The 12,176-nt window shown below is 52.3% G+C and overlaps 5 protein-coding genes across 5 annotated transcripts; 2 read left to right on the forward strand and 3 right to left on the reverse strand.

The window, feature by feature from the left end:
* Nucleotides 1-105: 105 nt before the first annotated feature.
* Nucleotides 106-3,235, reverse strand: N7537_003170 (MCM DNA helicase complex subunit MCM4; the record flags this gene model as incomplete). Its single annotated transcript, XM_056894228.1, has 3 exons — nt 106-696; nt 752-2,874; nt 2,944-3,235. The coding sequence occupies 3 exons, from the start codon at nt 3,233-3,235 to the stop codon at nt 106-108; spliced, it is 3,006 nt and encodes a 1,001-aa protein (XP_056759223.1).
* A 944-nt stretch (nt 3,236-4,179) lies between these two features.
* N7537_003171 (putative DUF221 domain protein) lies at nt 4,180-8,010 on the forward strand (the record flags this gene model as incomplete). Its single annotated transcript, XM_056894229.1, has 3 exons — nt 4,180-4,346; nt 4,414-6,932; nt 6,983-8,010. The coding sequence occupies 3 exons, from the start codon at nt 4,180-4,182 to the stop codon at nt 8,008-8,010; spliced, it is 3,714 nt and encodes a 1,237-aa protein (XP_056759224.1).
* A 121-nt stretch (nt 8,011-8,131) lies between these two features.
* Nucleotides 8,132-9,403, reverse strand: rmt2 (protein-arginine N5-methyltransferase; the record flags this gene model as incomplete). The annotated part of the gene is made up of 1 exon (XM_056894230.1): nt 8,132-9,403. One exon carries the CDS (start codon nt 9,401-9,403, stop codon nt 8,132-8,134), a length of 1,272 nt encoding a protein of 423 aa, XP_056759225.1.
* Nucleotides 9,404-9,795: 392 nt separating this feature from the next.
* On the reverse strand, nt 9,796-10,886 carry N7537_003173 (prohibitin subunit PHB2; the record flags this gene model as incomplete). Its single annotated transcript, XM_056894231.1, has 4 exons — nt 9,796-10,119; nt 10,180-10,535; nt 10,593-10,661; nt 10,712-10,886. 4 exons carry the CDS (start codon nt 10,884-10,886, stop codon nt 9,796-9,798), a joined length of 924 nt encoding a protein of 307 aa, XP_056759226.1.
* A 53-nt stretch (nt 10,887-10,939) lies between these two features.
* Nucleotides 10,940-11,992, forward strand: N7537_003174 (putative polyadenylation factor subunit CstF64; the record flags this gene model as incomplete). Its single annotated transcript, XM_056894232.1, has 3 exons — nt 10,940-11,114; nt 11,167-11,460; nt 11,490-11,992. The coding sequence occupies exons 1-3, from the start codon at nt 11,063-11,065 to the stop codon at nt 11,990-11,992; spliced, it is 849 nt and encodes a 282-aa protein (XP_056759227.1). The 5' UTR covers nt 10,940-11,062.
* Between the last annotated feature and the right edge of the window lie 184 nt (nt 11,993-12,176).

The raw sequence follows: 12,176 nt of genomic DNA on the forward strand, positions 1-12,176 counted from the left end.
CGAATCCCATAGCATTATACATAAAAACACCAACGCCAGAACACCCTCAGTCAGAGATGACATGCAGCCTAATCTATCATCACATCATGGTATCATCGCAGCCACCTAGGACATGCTCATGGCCGCCCGGCGGATACTGCGACGAGCACCCTCACCGAAGACATTCACTGAGCCCTCCGTCTCCAACGAGCGCACCGCATCACCGAACTGGTTGTGGTCGAGTTTGTTGTCGCTCTGCTCGCTCACATCGCGATACAGGTCAGTCCAGCGGACTGCACCGCCACTCACTCCGCCACGTTCATCAAGGCGGGACAGCACTGCCTTCTTCAAGTCGTCGCGGAGACGACGGTCAGCGGCACTGCTACCTTCGGTCAGAAGGCCCATATCGATGAGACCGGTTCGGGCATCGGTGGCTGCCGCCTTGATGGCGGAGCGGATGAGACGCACGGCTTCCTCAACATCGCCTACGGTGACTTCGGTGGACAGACGCATGCGAGCGTGCGCCTCGGAAAGTCGGATCATCGATTCCAGCTGTCGAGTGGTGGCAGTGATACGGCGCTCTTGGGCGCGGATGTCATCGCCTAGCTGGCGCATAGCCACGTAGGCATCGGTGAGTGCAGCACCGGCAGCTGGGGTGATCACAGGGTGGCAGTTGGTCTTGGCGTATGTAATGTAGGCTGTAAGGAATTCGATGGGCTAGGTAGAACTGTTAGAAATCTCGCCAATTGATCGCACCGAAAAGGTCACTTACCAGAATCTCCTGTGAGCTGGCATTCTCAGGGTTATCCTCCAGATACATGCCAACCAAGTGCTTGGCCAAGCGACGATCTTCCGTCTCGTCGACATGGTCAAGAACCAAGTACACCAGGTCGAAACGAGAGAGCAGAGTAGGCGGTAAATCAATGTTCTGTGGAACAGCCAGTCTAGGGTTGTACCTACTGCCGATGGGGTTGGCAGAGGCCAGGATGGATGTTCGGGCGTTCAGGGTAGTAATAATACCGGCCTTAGCGATAGACACGGTCTGCTGTTCCATGACTTCGTGAAGGACGGAGCGCGTGGAGTCGTTCATCTTGTCGAACTCATCAATACAGCAAACACCACCATCGGACAGAACTAAGGCACCGGATTCGAGAACCATTTGGCGAGTCTCCGGGTCACGGGTCACGTAGGCAGTCAAACCAACAGCCGATGAACCCTTACCACTGGTGTAGACACCGCGTGGGGCGATCTTGTGAACATAGCGCAGTAGTTGGGACTTGGAGGTTGAGGGGTCACCACACAGAAGAACGTTGATATCACCACGGTAACGCGGGTTGCCTCCCTTTTGGAAGGTCTTGTTGGTACCTCCAAACAGCTGTAGCAAGATACCCTTCTTCACGTCGTCCATCTCGTAGATGCTGGGAGCGAGGGAACGAGACAGCAGGTCGTAGATGTCGGGACGAGAGGCAGTCCGCTTAATCTTTTCTTCTTCTTCAGCCGAGACTTTGCGCGCCTGATCTGCCTCCGCCGCTTGCTCAGACATTTCTTGCTCGACTGTGGACATGTCAATGCCCATCTTCTTACGGTCAAACTTCTGCACATGAAGAACATCGATATACGTCTTGAAGAGGGACTTCTGCGAGCGCTGACGAGCACTGACACGCATGGGGTTGCACCGGAAGATACCAGTCACCTCTACACGGTCACCGGCCTTGCAAACATCGACTAGCTCATCGTAGACACACAGAGACACCGAGTGAGGAGTCTGGCCATCAGGAATGTTGTCCGGGGTTTCCTGGAGCTTGATAACTTGCTTGTCAGAGAAGGAGCAACGGTTGTGAAGGAGCTGCATTGAGTTCTTCTCTTTGCAAGAGTCTCGAGGGCAGACGGTTGGCTCGGCAATTCTGCCACGATCAATGTCGACCTGCACACCATAGCTGCAGGCGCTGCACCGGAAGAAAGCTTCCTTCATATCGGGGATGATGGGAGTAGCACGAATGACCAAACCCTTGATGCTGACCAGCTTGTCCATATCGGCTGGGTCGAGATCACGCATGTTCACAGTTCGATCCAGACCGAAGGGGAGTACCTTGAATGTCATAGCCTCCACTTCACCAACCAGATCCGGCACATCGACAGTAGGAAGCACATTGTCTGAGGTAAGGATGGGCTGACCACGTCGATCACGAGGCTGAGCAGCGCGTTGGCTTTCTGACCGAAGAACGTCCATTTCCTTGAGGGCTAGATCGACCATCACATCTTTCAAAGCTTGATCCATCAGAGGGATAATTTCTTGCGGGTATGCGGAAAGTTGGTGCCACAGTTTGCGGGTCAATGGGTATGACTTCAGGTTAGCAGCATCGAGATTGAACGTGGTCACACCGAGTCGGCGCATGTTGTTACACATGGTAATGCACTCATGTCTCTCTGCTAGTTCTCCCATAAGTCTGGTTTCGTCCTCGGAGGCACCGTCAGCCCAGAGGCGGTATTTTGTGGCGAAATTATACAGGAAGTTCTTGAATGCCGACATTGAATCCTGGATCGAGATGTTGGTACCCCAGATCACACGAGTCGAGTTTCCGGCCATGGCATCAGCCTCAGAGGTGCCGGGGTTGATATTCGAGAAAGTGGCATCGGAGCGAGGCAAGGTATCACCTGTGGGCATCCCATTGGCATCAATGAACACACGGTTACGGCGACTGGGAGTAGACCCAAAGCCACCGGAGTGCAAATCGCTGCGACGAGGACCTCCCCGTCGGCCCTGGCCTCCCGGTGACACAAATAATCCGCTGCTGGCGGTACTCAATGCATCGGAGCGGATGTCGGAACGGATATCAGACCGACCCAAGCCTCGAGTTGGGCTAGAACTGGGAATATAATGAATAGGAGAAGAGTCTGGTTGGCGGTTAGGGATCTATATTGAAGAAGAAAAAATTTGCTGTTCTGCTAAAATAAAATTCATACCTCTCACACCGGGGTTGCCTCGCGGGGTTCTGTCGCCATCGTCTACCGTTGAGCTGGCATCGGCCATGCGTTCGTCCGGAGTCTCAGCATTGTTGCCTCCCTTGGTCGGGGATGATTGGAAAAAAATGGGGGATGAAGAGGGTGCGACTCCCTCGCCCATTAGACGTCTCGAGGCACGAGGGGTGGCTTGAAAAGTCGGACTGCTAGGGGGCTCCTGTCGAGACGATGAACTGGGCGATGCAGTTGAATTTTTGGAGGAACGACCCCTCCGTCTTTGTGTTGGTGACGACATGGTGGATATGAATTAATGTGTTGATACCAGACGATGGTCAGGTGGATTGGTGGTGGTATGGGATACAAGTGAAGAAAGGGAGAGCAAAAAGCTGTGGGCGGAACACGGTTTCTGCCACCCTGGACGCGACTTGGCGCGTTAAGTGGTTTCCCCTTTGGGACGACGTGTTTTAACTTCCGCCACATGCAGTGCCTGATCCTGTGGCTGGTGCTTGGGTGGAGTTTTGAGCAATTACATAATGCACAGCCACATCTTTAACCCACGAACCAATCACCGCTCTTTCCCTTTTTTTCCCTCCCCACCAAACCCTTCAAGAGGCTTCAATACTACCTACCGTTGTAGGCATTCACATCCATAATGTATCAACGTGTCATAGATGAGAGGAAAGAAAAGGTACTGTTCCTTGTTATAAATTTAGAATATGAAACGCTGAGGCGCTAGGCTACACAAAGCAATATTATTTGTTCTCCTTTTAGAGTCTGTCTAAAGCCGCCATGACTTAGTTGGCTGTTTCACCTAGCGCCTGATGTCATGGTATCCTCGATCGGCGCTCCCACGATCGCTCCAATCATCCCTGTTCGTCAACGTCTCAATTTCTTGATCAGATCGCTAGCTCAATCCTCGCGCCACTCACCTCATCAACCAAGATATTACTGAAAGACCAAATTGGACATTATTGGCTCTCTCCTCCCCCACAGGTGATCAGGTTGCCGCCCTGTCTGCTCAAGTGGGTTTCTCTTTGTGATTTTTTTTCCCTCTTATCACTGAGCTCCTTCTTATTCAACCCCTCAGTCTACAGGAGATTACTTTCAATATCCATCCGTGCCTATAAGAGATCTCGTGATGCTTCTTGCGGTGACAGCTGCTTTGATACCCCTTTCAACGTCTTAATTTCACCATTCCCCACGGTTGGGTTTCCCTCGGCAATAGCCGAGCCGATCGCCATGCCTTCAGGCTTGGAGGAGGCGCTGGAACACACCGGTGGCCACGGCCGAACCGCTGAGGGTGTCTCAATCTCGACTTTCCTGGCGTCGCTGGCGACAGCCATCGTCGTCTTTGTCGTTGAATTTCTTCTCTTTCTGTTACTTAAGGGTAAACTCAGTCGTATATAGTAAGTCCCCTGAAGCCCTACCGGGAAGGAGAGCGCAGACATTGGACTGACCAAAATCGATATCTAGTCAACCACGAACCTATTTGGTACCAGATAGAGAACGCACAAACCCATCACCGCCAGGTCTCTTCCGTTGGATTGTCCCAGTCTTTCGTACCTCCAGCTCGGAATTTATCCAGAAATGTGGGCTAGATGCATACTTCTTCCTGCGCTATCTGCGTATGCTTCTGAAGATCTTCCTTCCTATGGGCCTCGTGATTTTACCCGTTCTACTCCCAGTCAACCGTATTGGTGGCAAGGGCCAGACATACGAACATGGTAACTCGGGCACGAAGTATTCTGTCACTGGGTTGGATCAGTTAGCTTGGGGTAACGTAACACCCGATCACACCAGTCGGTACTGGGCTCACTTGGTAATGGCTGTGGTTGCCATTGTCTATGTTTGTGCTGTATTTTTTGACGAACTTCGGAATTATATTCGCCTGCGACAGGCCTATTTGACATCTCCCCAGCATCGACTCCGTGCTTCTGCTACCACCGTGCTCGTGACTTCTATTCCACCTGATTGGCTCGACACGGATTCCCTCGATAGGCTTTTCGACGTTTTCCCTGGAGGCGTGCGAAACATCTGGCTCAACCGCAACTTCGACGACTTGAACGAGAAAGTTAAAGCACGAAATGATCTTGCTCTCAAGCTTGAGAGTGCTGAGACGGATCTGATTGCAAAATGCAAGAAGGCACAGCTCAAAAAGGCCAAGGCGGAGGCAAAGAAGGCCGGCAAGAGTCAATCAAGCGCAGAGAAAAAAGAGCAAAAGGCGGCCGACAAACGGGCCTCCCAAATGGCTATGGGTCCTGGTGTCAGCTCTGGTAATCCTCACCAGGCCCACACGGTACGAGAAATGCTCTATGGACAACCAGAAGGTCCCCAGGAGAAACGGTCCGAGGACGGACCTCGCCGAGTGTTTGACCCTGCCTTTGCCGCCGCTGGGGCAGTTGGCCAAGGAGTGGGAAAACTAAGCAAGACAGTGCTCGGAGGCTTCAAGAAGGTTGAGCAAGGCTTTGAGAAGCCCTTGTCTCGAACAGGGGGCTTCGTTGCCAATACCGACAACATCCTCCCGCCTCGTTCTCGTTCAAATAGCCCACCGGGCCAGGATAATTCCGCAACTACAGATCCCCTCCCGCCTCGTCCAAACACTCCTCCAGTCCCCGATCCTCTTACCTCTGACAGCCAGTCTGCTCCAAAGTCTGCCAGACCCGTAGGGTTGCGGCGAAGTCAGCACTTAAGTTTCAATTTAGATCAGGTCATAGGATCGGAATCAGGACAGGATGCAGGCCCGGATAACACCATGGGTTCTGACGTAACGACTCCGCCGAAGCCACCATTTTGGAGACGAAAATCGTCTCATCCAAAATCGCAGGGTGTGCGTGAGATTGACGAATATCCGCTGACTGCACCTGAAACGCCTGTCACTGATGCACCCCGTCGTGACTTCAAAAAGCCCGACAAAACAGACAAAACCGAACATGGTCGAAAGGAGGGGGACAAAATGGAAGGGGAAGAATATCCCATCGCCTACAATGAGAACTTCGAAAATGAAGACTATGGAGAACCGCTGTGGAAAGAATACATCCGGCCCAAGGACCGAGATACCATGCGTCTACCCATATTTGGTTGGAGTTGGATGCCTTCGATTTGGCTTTTGGGCCAAAAGGTTGATACAATCGATTACTGTCGAAAGGAGCTCGCTCGTCTGAATCTGGAGATCGAAATCGACCAACAGCACCCCGAGAAGTTCCCTCTGATGAACTCGGCCTTCATCCAGTTCAATCACCAAGTCGCCGCCCACATGGCCTGCCAAGCTGTCAGCCACCACCTTCCCAAGCAGATGGCACCCCGAGTCGTGGAAATCTCTCCTGACGATGTCATTTGGGATAATATGTCGATCAAATGGTGGGAACGATATCTGCGTTCTTTCGGCATCATCACACTGGTTTGTGCAATGGTCGTCGGATGGGCGTTCCCCGTCGCGTTCACTGGACTATTGTCGCAATTGGCATATCTAGAGGGTGCATTCCCATGGCTTGCCTGGCTTGGCAAGCTACCAGACTGGTTCATTTCAGCCATTCAGGGTATTCTTCCTGCGCTGTGTTTGGCTATCCTGATGGCACTGCTCCCTCTCATCCTTCGCTTCTTGAGCCGCACACAAGGCCTCTTCACTGGCATGTCCATCGAGCTCACCGTCCAGAACTATTACTTCGCATTCCTCTTTGTACAGCTGTTCCTGGTCGTCACTATCGCTTCCAGTTTCTCGACAATCATTGAGAACGTCACTAATGTGACCAGCTGGCCTCAAATGCTCGCAGTGAACATTCCGAAGTCTAGTAACTACTTCTTCTCTTACATGATTCTACAAGCCATGTCTGTGAGCGCCGGTGCTCTTGTACAAATCTTTGGCCTGGTGAGCTGGTTCATCTTAGCTCCAATTCTGGACTCAACTGCCCGGAAGAAGTGGGCAAGAACAACAAACCTCAATCAGATGCAATGGGGCACATTCTTCCCTGTCTACACCACCCTAGCCTCTATCGGTAAGTCGTCTCGTCTTTTTGACTGAATTCATTGTCTGACATTCTCCAAGGTTTGATCTACTCTGTGATCGCACCTCTGATTTTGATTTTCAACATCATCACCTTCGGCCTGTTCTGGTTCGTATATCGCTATAATACACTCTATGTCACCAAGTTTCGCTTTGACACCGGTGGCCTTCTTTTCCCTCGAGCTATCAATCAGCTATTCACTGGAATTTACGTCATGGAAGTCTGCCTAATCGGCTTGTTCTTCTTGGTTCGGAACACGGATGACGAAGTCGCCTGCAAGGGGCAGGCTATTTGCATGATCGTGGTTCTTATCTTGACGGCCGGTTATCAAATTCTTCTCAACGAAGCGTTCAGTCCACTGATCCGATATCTGCCCATCACCTTGGAAGATGAAGCTATTCGGCGCGATGATGAGTTCCGCCGTGCTCAGCACGCTCGCCTCGGTCTCGCTCTTGACGATGACGATGACGAGGATGGTGATATTGAACACACCCTCGCTAAACGTGAACACGAAGAGCGCGACCACGGAAAGGAGATAAGAGACAACATCGAGCTGAAACCTCTGGAGACCAATTTCTCAGACCAGAAGCGACAGAATTCAGATCTCTTGTCAACTCCGAAATTTGGACACAAAAGTCCATCATGGGCCTCCAACTCATCAAACCGAAAATCTAAATATTTCGGTCAGAAGCCAACTTCCTCCACCCCGACACTACGGAACATGCGGGAAAAGATGGCCCAAGACACCGAGGCCCAGGGACCAGCTCCCAACACAGTTGGCCAAGCCCTCTTTGCTGGTATCCACGATGAATTAGAGGATCTTACGCCCGATGAGCGTGACCAGCTGGTGCAACGTGCCTTCCAACACGAGGCCCTTCGCGCCAAGCGCCCTGTTATCTGGATTCCGCGTGACGATCTGGGCGTAAGTGATGACGAAGTGTACCGAACACAACGATTTAGCAAACATGTCTGGATCAGCAATGAGTACCAGGCGCTAGACGGCAAGTGTCGGACAATCTTCAGTCGCAGTCCTCCAGATTTCTCCGAGGTGGATTTGATTCAGCTGTGATACCATTTGTACATTGTTCCTTTTAGCCTTCTATAGCATTTTCGAGCGTCGCATTCAGTCATAGACATCCAATGTCCTTTTTTCTTGAATCCCATTTCCATGAAATCATCCAATATGTCCTTTAATCCATGAACTTGCATAGAGGCAATCTGTAATCATCCACAACCCAATAAGCCCGACGCACACCTTCCCATTCACCATCCAACTTCGGCACGGCAATCTCCTCCCACTGAACGTCAAACCCAGCCTCGAAGAGATCCATCTCCGCAACCTTCTGGTAGACGTCATATGAGATCTGACGATCAGCACCCATCCCATTAAAGAATCCCCACCGACCCTCCTGCTCCAACAACCCAATAACTTGCTCAGAGAAGAAGTCCCGGAAATCACCATACGACTCCGCAAACGTATCGTAGTAGATAGCATCGAACGTCTCCCCAGCCGCCACAAGACCAGGAAGAATATCCTGCCAACGACCCTGGTGGATAACAACACCGGGTTTAGTATCCCACCCGCGTCGCTTCATCTCCGTAACGACCTCCTCGTGCGCTTCGACAATGTGGTGCACAGCCGGTCCCTGTTCCTGGAAGAATCCGTCCACAATCCCCATCCCGTGACCGATGTTCAGAACCTTCAGTCCGGGTGTCGGGAGCAGCGCTGTCGCGGACTTGCGCATGATATCGCTTTCCCAGGCCATCATCACGCCGTTCTGGTCTGCGTCCAGGATCCGGTCGTTCGAGATGTTCAAACGCGACTCCAGATACTGCGAGTTGGACACTTCGGGGTTGGCAGGGGTGGCTGTGGTTGTGGTCGTGGTTTCTGTCGTGGGTTCGGCGGAGGCATCAACGAGTTCAGGTGCTGTCTCGGTCTCAGCCTCAGCCCCAGCCTCAGCTTTCTCCTCTTCGTCGTCGTCATCGGATAGCTCTTCGTATGCGTCAAGGCGGTTCAGCAGCAATTCTGCGCGAACACCTGCGTCGACGATCAACTCGTATAGCTCGAGAGCGCCGATGCGACGCGCGATACAACCGGGTGTCTCGTTGTTTGCGTCGAGATCGTTCCAGATAGCGCCTTCCTGCAGGAGGAACTTGACCGTCTCCACTGCTGATTTCACAGTCTCGGCGTCCAGACTGGGGTTCGAGTCTGAGGTGGTTGCGCCATTGGTGCTGACGGTCTCTGTGTCGGGCTCGCAGGCGGCGATTGCGGCGTGCAGAGGTGAGAAGCCTGTCTCGGTGTCTTTCACGTTTGCGGCATCTGGTAGCATGGACTGGGTGCGGAGGAGCTGGCGCAGCTTGGACTGGTCATGCTGTGATGCAGCGAGGAGGATTTCTTGCACGTCAAGGTCGATGTCGACCTCAGTGAGGTGCACTGCGGTATCGTCGATGACTTCGGGCATGATCTAGGTGCTGTTAATGGGAGTTCGCAAAGATTTATTTCCAAAAAAAAAAAAAAAAAAAGGGAATTTGGCTGATTTTTTTTAACTGGTACTCACGAATTAAATGTGATACTTGCTAGTCAATGCTAGTCAAGTGTGTTAACTGTTATCAACGAAAGTGGTACCCCTCCGAGTCAGAAAAATCGTCTCGCCGCCTTCGTCCCCGCATGGAGAAAATATATATCAGCCTTGGGGATCTACAGCTACTACTTACATACAAAAAATTTACTATGTTTGAAGAAACCTTGGAAAATAATAGAGAAGAGACCACATTCAGATGCTTGGTAATCCAGCTATTTGTACAATAATTCACATCCCTCCAGCAGCGCCATTAAGTATCAAGCGGAATGAATTTATTTGCCCTCCTCGCTGTGGGCGTTGACGTTCAGGCCTAATCCTTGGCTGTCCAGGTAGAGCTTGTTCTTGCCACCACTCTCGTGTAGGACTTGAGCAATGTGACGGGCATTTTCAATCTTCCGGAGCTCAATGTAACTCTTGCTCTTCTTGATGGCGTCACCAATAAGCTCGGCGGAGCGGGCCTCACCTTGTGCGCGGACAATGAAGGCCTGCTTCTCTTGGCGGGCCTTGTCCACCATGAATGCAGCACGTTGAGCGTCTTGCTGTGCGACCTGCTTGGCCTCAACGGCGGCCGTGAACTCGGGGGAGAAGGTCAAGTGCTGTGTGGAGATACCGTGTTAGGAGCAGTTTCGGCTAGAAGTGGGGAAGAGGGTACGTACTGTCAAGGAAACATCGTCCAGAGCAATGTTGAAACGGGCAGCCCGGCGAGCCAAGTTGTCCCGCACTAGACGGGCAACGTTCTCACGCTGTGTGATCAACTGGCTGGCGTTGAACTGAGCAACAACGCTCTTCAGCACCTCGTTGACGATGGACGGCAGAACACGCTCATCGAAGTCTTGGCCAAGAGTTCGGTAGATCTGGGGGAGAGCATCCACACGGGGTCTGGATAGGACACGGCAGGTAATGTTCACCATTTGCAAGTCCTTGGTGCCGGTAAGAGAAGGGATGCTGCGAGGCTTTGCGCGGACATCGTAGATGATGGGAGTTTCGAACCAAGGGATTTGGAAGTGAGTTCCTAAAGTCATTCCAATGTCAGAGAGAGCTCTTTGCTTCAGCTAGTGAGTTTTCATACCTTCGTTGTAGATCTCCTTCTGGACACCACCCAATCGCGAGTATTTGATGGCACGGTGACCACCGTCCACTAAAAACTAGTTAGAAGCTTGATTCCTTGGGTAGATGAGTGTAACGTACCGTTAAACAGAGCATTAGACGCGACGTAGGTGCCAATACCGGCCAGAACAAGAGTTCCGACAAGTCCCATGCCTCCTCGGCCACCACCGGATGGGAATCCGCCACCGAAGCCGGCCTTGCGCTTCGACAGCATAACTTGCAGGCGCTCCCAAGCCTCCCTTTGATTTTGAGACATGATGTGTGGAAGTGCGCGGAGAGTATTGGAGATGGATAGAGACTAACTTGGTATGATGCTCGAGCGGATGAGGTGAGGTCGCGGGCGGTAAGAGAAAGTCGGGCAGAATCAGCGTTTCTTTGCTTGCCTCGACTTCTTGCCTCTCTCTCACTCGCATTTCATTCCCTATTGCAATCATGGCGCCCGACCGGACTGGGAAGAGTGTATTCCTGGGGAATATCCCCTACAGTATGTCGATACAGCTCTCTGTCTAACCTATGCGATTCTAATCTTTCTCTAGACCTCACCGAGGAACAAGTCAAAGATATCCTCAGCACGGCCGGTACCGTTACCAAGTTTCGATTGATGATGAACCCCGAGACTGGCAAGCCCAAGGGCTATGGATTTGCAGACTTTGCGGACGCCGATGCCGCCGCCTCGGCGGTGCGCAACCTCAACGATCACGAAGTCATGGGCCGCAAGATCCGTGTTGACTGGCCTCACAACAACGAGAAGGACTCCGTACCTCCAGATTACTCGCAGCAATCGCAACCAATGATGAACCAAGATCCCATACAGCAGCAACCGATTCAAGGTTCCGCACCGCTGCCTCCTCTCCCCCAGGCGTGGAACTCCCGCCCCAAATCGACTGCCCCAACGCCATCTCCCACACTCTCGCATCCCTCCCACCAAACCAACTGCTCGATGTTCTGACACAAATGAAATCTCTTGCGGTTGCCGACCCGGCGCGCGCCACTGAGCTGCTGCGCCAAGCGCCTCAGCTCGCCTATGCCGTCTTCCAGGCGTTACTCCTCATGAACCTGGTCGAATACCAGCTGCTTGGTTCCATCGTCGAACAGGCCGCCCAGCCTCCCCAAGTTCCTCAACAGCCAACTCCTCAACAATTTCAACAGTACGGTGTTCCTGGCCAGATCTCTACACCGCCTGTCACCGGAACTCCTTTCGCCCCTCCCCCGGTTCAGCCTGCCGCCCCGATGCACGGCCAGGAGGAGCTCCTCCAGCAAGTCCTCAGCATGCCCCAGGCTACTATTGATGCTTTGCCTCCTATGGAAAGAAGCCAGATCATGCTGCTACGCCAGCAATTGATGCAGGGCGGCATGCGGTAGGGTATTGTCCTCTTGATACTGCATATGGATTCGGATATTTTGTGGCTTTGCTCGTCAAGAGCAAGCCTGGCATGGCCAATAGTTTATTTTTCTCCTTTTATTATGCCACTGTACTAGGCGAATGGGTGGCGCAAAGGGGTTCCCAATTTTCTTTTTTTTTTCCCATTGATTTGCATACCAGTCA

This window comes from Penicillium hordei, assembly GCF_028827395.1.
Source record: "Penicillium hordei strain IBT 12815 chromosome Unknown utg000001l_segment0_segment0, whole genome shotgun sequence".
Lineage (NCBI taxonomy): Eukaryota > Fungi > Ascomycota > Eurotiomycetes > Eurotiales > Aspergillaceae > Penicillium > Penicillium hordei.